The sequence below is a fragment of the Pan paniscus genome, chromosome 3 (genome assembly GCF_029289425.2).
Source record: "Pan paniscus chromosome 3, NHGRI_mPanPan1-v2.0_pri, whole genome shotgun sequence".
NCBI lineage: Eukaryota > Metazoa > Chordata > Mammalia > Primates > Hominidae > Pan > Pan paniscus.
Genome location: NC_073252.2, coordinates 3,005,732 through 3,018,772, shown reverse-complemented (window position 1 = coordinate 3,018,772; position 13,041 = coordinate 3,005,732). Strand labels below are relative to the sequence as shown.

The 13,041-nt window shown below is 42.5% G+C and overlaps 1 protein-coding gene across 8 annotated transcripts in view; it reads right to left on the bottom strand.

The window, feature by feature from the left end:
- FAM193A (family with sequence similarity 193 member A) overlaps positions 1-13,041 on the bottom strand; it is a 196,464-nt gene that overhangs the window by 49,464 nt on the left and 133,959 nt on the right. For all 8 annotated transcript variants that reach the window (XM_034958217.4, XM_034958216.4, XM_063603489.1 and 5 more), the window contains one exon: positions 10,127-10,378. In XM_034958217.4, the coding sequence (XP_034814108.2) occupies positions 10,127-10,378 (252 nt within the window). The remainder of the gene's footprint in view (positions 1-10,126; positions 10,379-13,041) is intronic.

Sequence of the window (13,041 nt, the reverse complement as noted above, 5' to 3'; positions counted from 1 at the left end):
ACAACAAGCATGGTGGCATGTGCCTATAGTCCCAGCTACTCAGGAGGCCAAGGTGGGAGGACTGCTTGAGGCTAGGAGTTCAAGTTCAGCTTGGGTAACATAGCAAGAGTCCATCTCTAAAAATAAAAAACAAACAAACACAACTATACATGTCTACAAGAAACCTGCTTTACACATGAAACCCTGAGAAGGTGGCTCGCGCCTGTAATCCCAGCACTTTGCGAGGCTGAGGTGGGCGGATCACAAGGTCAGGAGATCGAGACCATCCTGGCTAACATGGTGAAACCCTGTCTTTACTAAATATACAAAAAATTAGCCAGGCATGGTGGTGGGCACCTGTAGTCCCAGCTACTCGGGAGGCTGAGGCAGGAGAATGGTGTGAACTCAGGAGGTGGAGCTTGCAGTGAGCCAAGATAGCATCACTGCACTCCAGCCTGGGCGACCGAGGAAGACTCTGTCTCAAAAAAAAAAAAACCAAAAAAAAAAACCCTGAGAAGTTAAAAGTAAAGGGATGGAAACAACCAATGGATCAATAAAGAAATTACAAAGAAAAGCAGAAAATACTTAGAGACAAATGAAAACAAAAACATAACATACTGAAACTTACGGGACACAGTGAAAGCAAGCACTAAGAGCAAAATGTATAGCTACAAACACATCAAAAAACAAGAAAGATCTCTATCAGCAACCTAACTAGGATAGGCGTGGTGGCTCATGCCTGTAATTCCAGCACTTTGGGAGGCTGAGGCAGGAGGACTGCTTGAGCCCAGGAGTTTGAGACCAACCTGGGCAACATGGTGAGACCTCCGCCCCTACGTAAATAAATACACAGACAGACAGATAGATAGCTGGGCATGGTGGCACACACTTGTAGTCCAAGCTACGAGACTATGGGTCAGGAGAATTGCTTGAGCCCAGGAGGTCGAGGTTGCAGTGACCCAAGATCGCACCACTACACTCCAGGCTGGGCAACTGAGTAAGCTTTGTCTCAATAACAACAACAAATAAAATGAAACAAAAAACCCTCCCTAACTTCACATCTTAATGAATTAGAAAAAGAAAAAGCTAAACCCAAAGCTAGCAGAAGAAAGGTAATTTAGAGCAGAGATTAATGATCAATGAAATAGAGAATAGAAAAACAATAGGGGAAAAAAAAAATCAATGAAACCAAAATATAGTTCTTTGAAAAGAGAAACAAAACTGACAAAACTTTAGTGAGATGGACTAAGAAAAAAAAAAGACTCAAATTACTATAATCAGAAATGAAAGTGGGGACATTATTATTGATTACACAGAAATAAAAGGGGCTGGGAGTGGTGGCGCACACCTGTAATCATAGCTACTTGGGAGGCTAACACAGGAGAATCATTTGAGCTCAAGCATTCGAGGCTCCAGTGAGCTATGATCCTGCTACTGCACTCCAGCCTGGGCGACAGAGCAAGCCTATCTCTAAAAAACAGAAAATTAAATTAAAATTAAGAAAAAAACATAAAAGGTATTATAAGAAAGTACTGGCTGGGCTGGGCGCTGTAGCTCATGCCTGTAATCCCAGCACTTTGGGAGGTCCAGGTGGGTGGATCACCTGAGGTCAGGGATTCGAGACCAGCCTGACCAACATGGTGAAACCCCATCTCTACCAAAAATACAAAAATTAGCCGGGCATGGTGGTGGGCGCCTGTAATCCCAACTATATGGGAGGCTGAGGCAGGAGAATCTCTTGAACCTGGGAGGCAGAGGTTGCAGTGAGCCAAGATGGTGCCATTGCACTTCAGCCTAGGTGACAAAGCAAGACTCCGTCTCAAAAAAAAAAAAAAAAGAAAGTAAGTAAGTATTGGCTGGGCTTGGTAACTCATGCCTATAATCCCAGCACTTTGGGAGGCTGAGGTAGTAGGACTGCTTTAGCCCAGGAGTTTCAGTCCAGACTGGGTAACATAGTGAGACCCTGTCTTCTCTCTGGAAGAGTCCAAAACAATTAAAAAAAAAATTAGCTGGGAGTGGTGGCACATGCCTGTAATCCCAGCTATTGGGGGGCCAAGGGAGGAGGAATGCTTGAGCCCAGGAGTTTGAGGCTGCAATGAGCTATGATCATGCCATTGTACTCCTGCCTGGGTGACAGAGTGAGATGCTGTTTCAAAGAAAAAAGAAAGTATTACGAACAACTGTACACCAACACACTGGATAAAACAGATGAAATGAAAAAATTTTTAGAAACACAAAACCTATCAAGACGAAATCATAAAGAAATAGAAAAGTCTGAACAGACCTGTAACTAGTAAGGAGATTGAACTGGTAATCAAAAACCACCCAATAGGCTGGGCGCAGTGGCTCACGCCTGTAATCCCAGCACTCTGGGAGGCCGAGATGGGTGGATCACCTGAGGTCAGGAGTTTGAGACCAGCCTGGCCAACATGGCAAAACCCCGTCTCTACTAAAAATACAAAAATTAGCTGGGTGTGGTGGCATGTGCCTGTAGTTCCAGTTACTTTGGAGGCTGAGGCCAGGGAATCGCTTGAATCTGAGAGGCGGAGGTTGCAGTGAGTGGAGATTGTGCCACTGCATTCCAGCCTGGGTGACAGAGCAAGACTCCGTCTCAAAGAAAAAAAACAAAAATCACTCAATAAAGAAAAGCCCCAAACCTGATGGCTTCACTAGTCAATTCTACCAAATATTTAAAGAATTAATACCAATCTTTCTCAAAGTTTCCAAAAAACTGAAGAGGAGGGAACACTTTCTAACTCATGTCCTGAGCATATCCCCATACCAAAGCCAAAGACACTGTAAGAAAAACTACAGGGCCGGGCGCGGTGGCTCACGCCTGTAATCCCAACACTTTGGGAGACCGAGGCGGGTGGATCACCTGAGGTCGGGAGTTCGAGACCAGCTGACCAACATGGAGAAACCCCGTCTCTACTGAAAATACAAAATTAGCCGGGCCTCGTGGTGCATGCCTGTAATCTCAGCTACTCTGGAGGCTGAGGCAGGAGAATCACATGAACCCGGGAGGCAGAGGTTGCAGTGAGCCAAGATCACACCACTGCACTCAGCCTGGGTAATGAGCAAAACTCTGTCTCAAAAAAAAAAAAAAAAAGAAAGAAAGAAAGAAAGAAAACTACAAACGAGTATGGCTTGTGAACATTCATGCAAACATCCTCAACAAAATACTAGCAAACTGAATTCAGCAGCATATTAAAAGATTCATACACCATGACCAAGTGGGACTCATTCCCAGAATGCAAGGATAATTCTATGTATAAAAAGTAATCAATGTTAATATGCCACATTAACAGACTGGAAAAAGCCAAAGATCATCACAACTGGTGCAGAAAAAGCATGTGACAAATTCAACACCCATTCATTACAAAAACACCCAACAAACTAGGAATAGAAGGAAAACTACCAAAACATAATAAAAGCCATATATGAAAAACCCACAGCAGACAATGGTGAACGAATGAAAGCTTTTCCTTAAATAACAGGAACAAGGCAAGGATGCCTGCTTTCATCACTTCTCTTCAACACAGTATTAGAAATTTCAGCCGGAGCAAACAGGCAAGAAAAAGAAATAAAAGGCATCTAAACTGGAAAGGAAGAAGTAAAATTATCTCTGTTTGTAGATGATATGATTTTACAATGTAGAGAACTCCAAAGATTCCACAAAAACAGTCTGTTAGAATAGATGAATTCAGCAAAGTAGGAAGATACAAAATCAACACTCGAAAATCAGCTGCATGTCTATACACTAACAATGGTCAGTTGGAAAAGGAAATTATGAAAACAATTCCATTCACAACAGCATCAAAAATAATAATTTAGGGCTGGGCACAGTGGCTCATGCCTGTAATTCCAGCACTTTGGGAAGCCAAGGAGGGCGGATCACTTGAGGTCAGGAGTTCGAGACCAGCCTGGCCAACATGGTGAAACCCCGTTTCTACTAAAAATACAACAATTAGCCAGGCATGGAGGCGCATGCCTGTAATCCCAGCTACTCAGGAGGCTGAGGCAGGAGTATCGCTTGAACCTGGGTGGTGGAGGGTGCAGTGAGCCAAGATCATGCCACTGCACTCCTGCGTAGGCGACAAAGTGAGATTCTGTCTCAAAAAAAAAAAAAAAAAAACCACCAAAACCAAACCAAAACACCAACGGGAATTAACCAAAGAAGTGGAAGAGTTGTATCATAAAAACTACAAAACAGGCCAGGTGCGGTGGCTCACGCCTGTAATCCCACCACTTTGGGAGGCCAAGGCAGGCAGATCATGAGGTCAGGAGATTGGGACCATCCTGGCTAACACAGTGAAACCCCATCTCTATTAAAATACAAAAAAGTAGCTGGGCGTGGTGGCACGTGCCTGTACGGGAGGCTGAGGCAGGAGAATCGTTTGAAACCAGGAGGTGGAGGTTGCAGTGAGCGGGATCATGCCACTGCATTCCAGCCTGGGTAACAGAGGGAGACTCTGTCTCAAACAAACAAACAAACACACTACAAAACACTGCTCTAAGAAATTAAAAAAACATAAATAAATGAAAACACATACCATATTCGTTGATTAGAAGACAATACTGTTAGAATGTACATACTGCCCAAAGTGATCTACAGATTCAATGCAGTTATGCAGTCCCTATCAAAATCCCAATGATGTATTTTGAAGAAATAGAAAAATCCACCCTAAATTCATATAGAATCTCACGGGATCCTGAATAACCCAAACAATCTTTTTTTTTTTTTTTTTTTTTGAGACAGTGTTTCCCTCTTGTTGCCCAGGCTGGAGTGCAATGGCGCGATCTTGGCTCACTGCAACCTCCGCCTCCCGGGTTCAAGTGATTCTCCTGCCTCAGCCTCCCGAGTAACTGGGACTACAGGCACGTGCCACCACGCCCGGCTAATTTTTTGTATTTTTAGTAGAGACAGGGTTTCACTGTATTAGCCAAGGATGGTCTCGATCTCCTGACCTCGTGATCTGCCCGCCTCAGCCTCCCAAAGTGCTGGGATTACAAGTGTAAGCCACCGTGCCCGGCCAACCCAAACAATCTTTACAAAAAAACAAAAACAAAAACTAAACAAAACAACAAAAAAAACCCACCAAACCTGGTGGACTCACACTTCCTGATTTCAAAACTTACTGCAAAGGTATAGCAATCAAAACAGTGTGGTATCAGCATGACATACAGACCAATGGAACAGAACAGAAAGCCCAAAACTGGAACTTCAGATATATGGTCAAATGATTTTTGACAAGGATGGCAAGATCCTTCAACAGGAAAAGGGCAGTCTTTTTAACAAATGGTACTGGGACAACTGAATATCCACATGCAAAAGAATGAAGTTGGACCCTTACCTAACACCATATATAAAAATGAACTAAAAAATGGATTACCAACCTAAATGTAAGGAAAGAACAAAACTCTTAGGAGAAAACAGAGAGCAAAAGCTTCACAACACTGGATCTGGCAATGATTTATTGGATGTAACGCCAAAGGCACAGGCAACAAAGAATAGACAAATTGGACTGCATGAAAATTTTTTTTTTTTGAGACGGAATCTTGCTCTGTCGCCCAGGCTGGAGTGCAGTGACGTGATCTCGGCTCACTGCAAGCTCCACCTTCCGGGTTCACGCCATTCTCCTGCCTCAGCCTCCCGAGTAGCTGAGACTACAGGCGCCCGCCACCACACCCGGCTAATTTTTTGTATTTTTAGTAGAGACGGGGTTTCACTGTGTTAGCCAGGATGGTCTCGACCTCCTGACCTCGTGATCTGCCTGCCTCGGCCTTCCAAAGTGCTGGAATTACAGGCGTGAGCCACCGTGCCTGGCTGAAAAATTTTTAAATGTTGTGCGTCAACAGACACTATCAACAGAGTAAAAAGGCAACCCACAGAATGGGAGAAAATACTTGCAAATCATATATCTGATAAAGGACTAATATCCAGAATAGAAAGAGAACTAAAATGCAACAACAACAAACCTGATTCAAAAACGAGCAAAGGACTTGAATAGATGTTTCTCCAAAGAAGATATACGAATAGTCAATGAACAATGAAAAGATGCCCAACATCACTAAACACTAAGGAAATGTAAATCAAAACTACAATGTATCTGTGGTCATTTACACAAGACAAAAAGCCCTACAATGGGATACCACCTTACATCCTTGAGGATGGTTACTATTAAAAAAGCAAAACAGAAAATAACAAGTGTTAATGAGGATGTGGAGAAACTGAAACCCTTGTGCACTGTTGGTGGGAATGTAAAATGGTGCAGCCACTGTAGGAAACGGTGGCAGTTCCTCCAAAAATTACCAATACAATTACCGTATGATCTAGCAATTCCACTTCCGGGTACACACCCCAAACAACTGAAAGCAGGGTCCTGAAATATTTGTACACTCATGTTTACAGCAGCACTGTTCATAGTAGCTAATGTATGGAAACAACACGTGTTCACTGATGGAGACACAAAATAGGGTACAGCCATATGATGAGTATTATTTAGCCTTAAAAAGGAAGGAGATTCTGCAATATGCGACAACATGAATAAACGCTGAGGACGTTATGCTAAGTGAAATAAGCCAGTCACAAAAAGAGAAACACTGTACAATTCCATGTACATGAGGTACTTAGAGTAGTCACAATCACAGAGACAAAGTAGAATAATGGATGCCCAGGGCTGGGAGAAGTAGAGTTATTGTTTAACAGGTAAAAACCTCCAGCTTTACAAGATGAAAAGAGTTATGGAGACGGATGATGGCTGCACAACATTATCAATGTATTTAATACCACTGAATTCTACACTTAAAAATGGTTAAGATTGTAAATTTTATGTTAGTGCATATTTTACTATAATAAATCTTTTCAAAAAGTAAGCAATGAAGGAAGATATACCATGCTAGCACTAACCAAAAGAAAGCTAGAGGAGCTATATTAACTTCAGGCAGAGCAGACTTTAGAGCAAGGGAAGTTACCAGTGGTAATGAGGAGCATTACATAATGAAAAAGGGTCAATTCTCCAAGAGGACGTAACAATTCTCAATGTGTGTGCCGCTAATAACAGAGTATCAAACTTTGTAGGGCAAAAGCTGATAGAACTGTGTAAGGAGAAACCGATGAATCCATTATTACAATGGAAGTCTTCAAGGGCACGCAATCAGAAATGAACAGATCCAGCAGGCAGAGAATCAGTCAGAACATAGTTGCTGACTGACAGAACTCAAGAGCACCATCAATCAATTGGACATAATGAGCATCTGAAGACCACTTCACTGAACAACGGCAGAACACATATTCCTCTGAAGCTCACACGGAACATTCACCAAGACAGACCATATTCTGGGCCATAAAACATACCTTAATAAACTCAAAAAACCAGAGATTATACACTGCATGCTTTTAGATCACAATGGAATTAAAGTAGAAATCAGTAACAAAAAGATAGTTGAGAGATCCCCAAATATTTGGAAATTAAATTCTCTGGCACTTACAGTTTTTATTTTATGTAGTATTTCATTACTGTATTTTTCTCAGCAATACTTTTAACTTTCAAATAACTTATACTCAATATATAAATTCAGTATGTCACTGGTATGGAGACACTTGAAAACAGAAATTAGTCTTCAAGTCTTTTTAATTTCAAGAATTTTTTTTTTTTTTTTTTGGTAGAGACAGGGTTTTACTATGTTGCTCTGGTCTTGAGCTCCCAGGCTCAATCAATCCTCTCACGTCAGCCTCCCAAAGCACTGGGATTACAGGCGTGAGCTACCACAACCAGCCAGAAAATAAATTTTTCATAGTATCCATGCTAAACTTTTTAGGTACTAAATATTTACCCACAAAGCCTAAAATATGAATTATAAGAATTACAACTACAATGACATAATGTGCCAAAAGGCAAAAACTGTGATCCCAGCACAGCAGAAACTCCCCAAGGCCCCAACAACGCAAAAGTGATGGCAGACACAGTACACAAGGCCCCTCCACGTTCAGCACCCACCTTCTGCTCCCTACATTCAGAACTTCTTGCCCAACAATCCTACTGTTGATTATCTCTAAGAAACTTCCTCCAATGTCACTGAAATTTGTGCGATTCTGATATAGCTCATTTGCTTCTTAAGCTGTCCACAACTCACTGGTGGACCAGGAGACCCCTTCAGGGCTGCTAACGCATTATGCATTTAGGCACAGATGTGGTCACAGCATCCAACTAAGCCAAACTAAGTCAAATAACACAAACTAATCTTGTAAGACCTGCTAAGTGACAATCCAAGTTTGTTTACAGAAACGAACATTTTCATACCAGATGCAAATGAAGTATTTTGATAATTGTATCTTATGTTTCCACATAATAATGGCCACCACATATTTTAAATGAATCAGTGAATAGTCTTCAGTTTGCTGAAGTGGTAGAAATAACATTTAGTTATAAATTTCTAAGTTTCTATACGACCTCTACCGTATATGGCTTGACTCCATATTTGCTTTTCTATCCATATTTGCTTTTCTATTCAAATCTTTCTATACGATTAAAGTTTAACAGGTATCAAGAGAACAGATATTAGATACAAATGATGCTCCTAAAACATGTTTTTCTTCTTTTACCCATACATAGATCTCTAATTTCCTAAGAAAAGGCCAAAAGCCCGGGAAAATAATCAATTTTTAACCAAAGGGGCCCCACAGTCTTTAGTAATAATCAATTTTACTATCTTACTTATTTTTCGGAACTAATTCTTGAATAGCTTCCAGCAGCAAAAACATCTAACACAATATTATCTTTTCTTGGAACTAGGTAATAGAGCTCTCTTCAGGCAACAGCAGGGAGTGGAAACCTTCCTCACTTTACACCCAGAGAAAATCAGGCTACAAACCAGGCGGACCATGAAGATAGCCTGGTTCTGACTACATACCTGAAAAATGTTATTAAAAAGCATTCTATTATTAAGACATCATTAAAAGTTCAAACTGAGCAATATTCAATCTAACAAAATTTAAGCATGAATTTGGATGACAAGTTGTGCCAAGTAATTATAATAGATGTGGCAAACTTATTACACTCTATTCTAAACCTGTGTCTGTTAATCTTCCACCTACGCCTCTCCCTAGCAAAGAGACAACAAACCTCACTTATGGGCTACATGTACCCCACTTCACAGTGACCCCTAGAGGGGAGAAAACACACATGTGTTTGGAAAAACTGTGGTCTGGAAAAAATCATTCCATGTCATGTCCTCCTCCCTTTCTGTTCTAGCTCAAAAGCAATGTTTTAAATAATAAATTAGGGTTTGAAATAAATTATATTTTTGACTGATTAGAGCTACCTTTGGACAAGAATAACTGGTACAAAGAAAAAAAGAAAACAATCAGAATTACGGTGAGTCATTCTGGTAAAGTTAAGCTCAAAATAACTAGAGAGGCAAAGCTATCTAAGGTCCAAAGAAAGAAACCAGCCTAAGAATTTCACTGTAAAGTCTAAGATACTAAGTATACACATGAGGTTCTCTGGGAAGAAATGCATAAAAATCAACTTATTTCTACATCCTCACTCCACTTCCTGAATGGGCTCTTCACACTGGGTTTCTGGCAGCTTCTCCTGTCTGTACCCTCCCCTCTCCAGTGCTCCATCACCTGCAGGGCGTTATAGTTTTCTGTGGCATCACACTTAGGGCTCCTCCTTTATTTAGGCTCGTGTATTTCTAAATGCTAAAGCAGCATAGACATTTTAGACCCTGCAGAGTCCAGCCAGTGTTAGAGGACTCATGTTGTATTCACATTATTTTACCTATCAAATTAAGAAGAATAGCAAGCCCTGGAAGATCACAAGTAGATTACTGGTCTCCTGTGGAAATATTCCCTAGGTTTAACCTGTTAGAAATAGCACCTGAAAAATCCTTCTGTTCTATTTAATTCTGAATAAAAGAACTATGACCTTCACAGTTGTTTTTAATGATTGTTACAACTGTAAAGGTTCAAAATTACAGTGCTTAAGAGATTATGGTGAAAGGAAACACTTGGAGACCTTCCTATCCAGAGCAGATGCTATCCTATGCAAGTTGCTAATTCACAGATTTCTTTGTTTGACTATGTACTCCTGTAGGATCTCAGTGAAGAGTGAGCTTTCAGACCCTTTTTGCCCTGACTTACCTTACTGTGTGTGAAGGGGGGCGTTGCATACAAGGTGGGGTGGATGAGAGGGCGTGGCAGGTGTGGAACAGTGTGCAAAGGCACATGTCCATGGATGTGAGGGTAAAGGTGCAGTGCAGGGTGTGTGGGCTTCTCTGGGCTCAAGAACTGATGGCCAGGAGGAAGGGCTCCGGCTGTCATTGCAGATGGTGTCAGTCCAGAAGCTTCTTGCTTACAAACATGACATTCACAAGTGTTTGGAGCTTGTTCAGCCTAAGAGGAAAGAAAAAAAACATACCTATTTAGTGAAACAATAAATGGTATGAATTAAAGTCAGTCACATTCTGCCAAGTAGTTACAAAGCAAATACAAAGGTAAGTGGGCTTTTCCTGACACCCTGAGTTGACCAGGGCCTTCCATGCAAGGAAAACAAGGGACCCCAAGAGACTGGGACTGAAGAAGACGCACAGAGAAGAAAGGTGTACCTCATTCCACAGACAGACTCAGGTAGAGCCACTGGTTCTGAATCCTATGCCTACGCAGAAAATCTCGCTTCCCACATGTGAGCAGGGACAAGGGAACTAGTGAAGACGACAGAGTAGAGAGGGGTTGGCTGTGCTCCACTGGGCTCACACTGCTTCTAAGTAGTCACACACGGATTCTCCAAAACAAAGCAGAGACGCGACTTCTGGTTACGGTGGAGTGAAGAGGTCAGTGGCTCCTTTCCCTCAGGGCAAATGTAAAACTGAACACAATTGTCAAAGGCAACCATTCTGAGGCTCTGGAAATCAGCCCAAGGAAAATACTGCGACACATTTATTCATGCAAATCAGCTAGAACTTCAAGGAAGAACAGCAAGTCTGGCTTTCTTGTCTGGGACTCTTTCCATTTCCTGCACCTGTACTCCACCCCTGACTCAGTCGGCAGTGGGCACAGGAGTTCTGTGACTGCAGGGATGTCAGCGCAAACCAACCCTGCTGCCAAAAACAGCAGCCTGGTCAGGCAGAGGGTGAAGCAGTAAAAGCAGTGAACTCAGAAGGGAATGAATAGGGAAGCCTGCAGCTCTGTTTCCTTGAGACTGAGGTCCCAACTGGGGTGAGTGGCAAAGGAGACAGAAATCTAACAGAGAGAACCCTGGAAATGAGAGCGCCACGGAAGGGCTTCTTAAGCTGTCCACAACTCGCTGGCTGACCAGGAGAGCACAGTGCATGCACTGAGGACACCTCATGGGCTGGAGGAAGGGGCCAACACAGCTGACTTGAGAACTGGCTGAGTGCTGAGCGCATTCACCCCACAGCCAACAATGGAGCCCCTGTGGATTCAAGGTGCATGGGCAACCTCTGCCCAAATCATCAGCTGGCCAATCAGCCAGGTGGACAAAGGGCAGACCTCTAGAAGCCAAACTAAAAAGGAGAAGAGAAGAAGTAAGCTGAGACACCCACAGCCACATAATGTGGGAGATACAGATCCTGCAACTGAAGCCCAGGAAATAACAAAAACAAGGAAACAAACAAAAGACAACAAAGGACCCTCAAGGGAAAAAATGATAATGCAAAATTATTACACTATTTAAAATGTCCAATTTTCAACAAAAAATTATGAGACAAGCAAAGATTAAAGAGAAGTATGACCTAGGCTGGGCACAGTGGCTCACATCTGTAATCCCAACACTTTGGGAGGCAGAGGTGGGAAGATCACTTGAGCCCAAGAGTTCAAGACTAGTCTGGGCAACATGGCAAAACCCTGTCTCTACAAAAAGTACAAAAACTATCCAGGCATGGTGGTGTGTGCCTGTAGTCCCAAGTCCTTGGGGGGCTGAGGTGGGAGGATTGTTTGAGCCCAGGAGGTCCAGGCTCGAGGCTCCAGTGAGCTGTAATCATGCCACTGCACTTCAGCCTGGGTGGCAGAGCAAGACCTTGTCTGGAAAAAAAAAAAGTGTGACCCACATGCAGGAAATAAATAGTCAAACGGTTAACAGGAGTGAGTTCAGATACTAAATTAGCACACAAAGATGTCAAAGCAGCTGTTATAACATGTTCAGAGAATTAAAGGAAAATATGAAAATAAAGATTCAACATATAGGGAATTACTACAAAAAAAGAGAAACAAAAAAACAGTAAAATATAAATTCTATAGGTGAAGAGTACAATAGCTAAACCAAAATTTCACTAAAGGGGCTCAAAAGAAAACTTAAAATGGCAGAAAAATCATCTGTGAACTTGAAGAAGAGCAATGGAACTGATCTAGGAAGAGAGAGAAGAGATGAGGGGAAAGTATGCAGACGCTCAGAGGCCTGTGGGAGAGCAGCCAGCACTCCAGCATGTGCAGAACCAAGTCCCAGAGGAAAGGGGGAAGAGCATCCAAATAACACCTGGACACTCCACTTCCCAAATGTGATGAGAAACATTGGTCTACAGATCCAAGAAGCTCAGTGAACCTTAAGATGGATAAAAACAAAGAGATACTGAGAGCTGCAGAACTCTGGCACACAATGACCACCTAAGGCTTCCTGCAGCCAAAGGCCAAGTCCCTAGGATGACCCCAGACCCTACTAAAACACCTTCTTGAGAAAGCCAGGCTGCCAGGAGAACTGACTGCTTGTTCTAACAGTCTGACAGCTGATGACTGTAACAAGAGTAACACTCTGGTGTGGAATTTGATAGTGGGAAGGCTGTGTGTGGGGACCCTGGGTATAGGGTGTCTCTGTAGCTCTCACTCAACTTTGCTGTGAGTCTAAAGCTATTCCTAAAAACAACCACTCTATTTATTATTTATTTATTTATTGTTGAGACGGAGTCTCACTTCTCGCCTAGGCTGGAGCGCAATGGCGCGATCTTGTCTCACTGCAACCTCTGCCTCCCGGGTTCAAGCAATTCTCATGCCTCAGCCTCCCAAGTAGCTGGGATGACAGGCACATGATAGCACGCCTGGCTAAT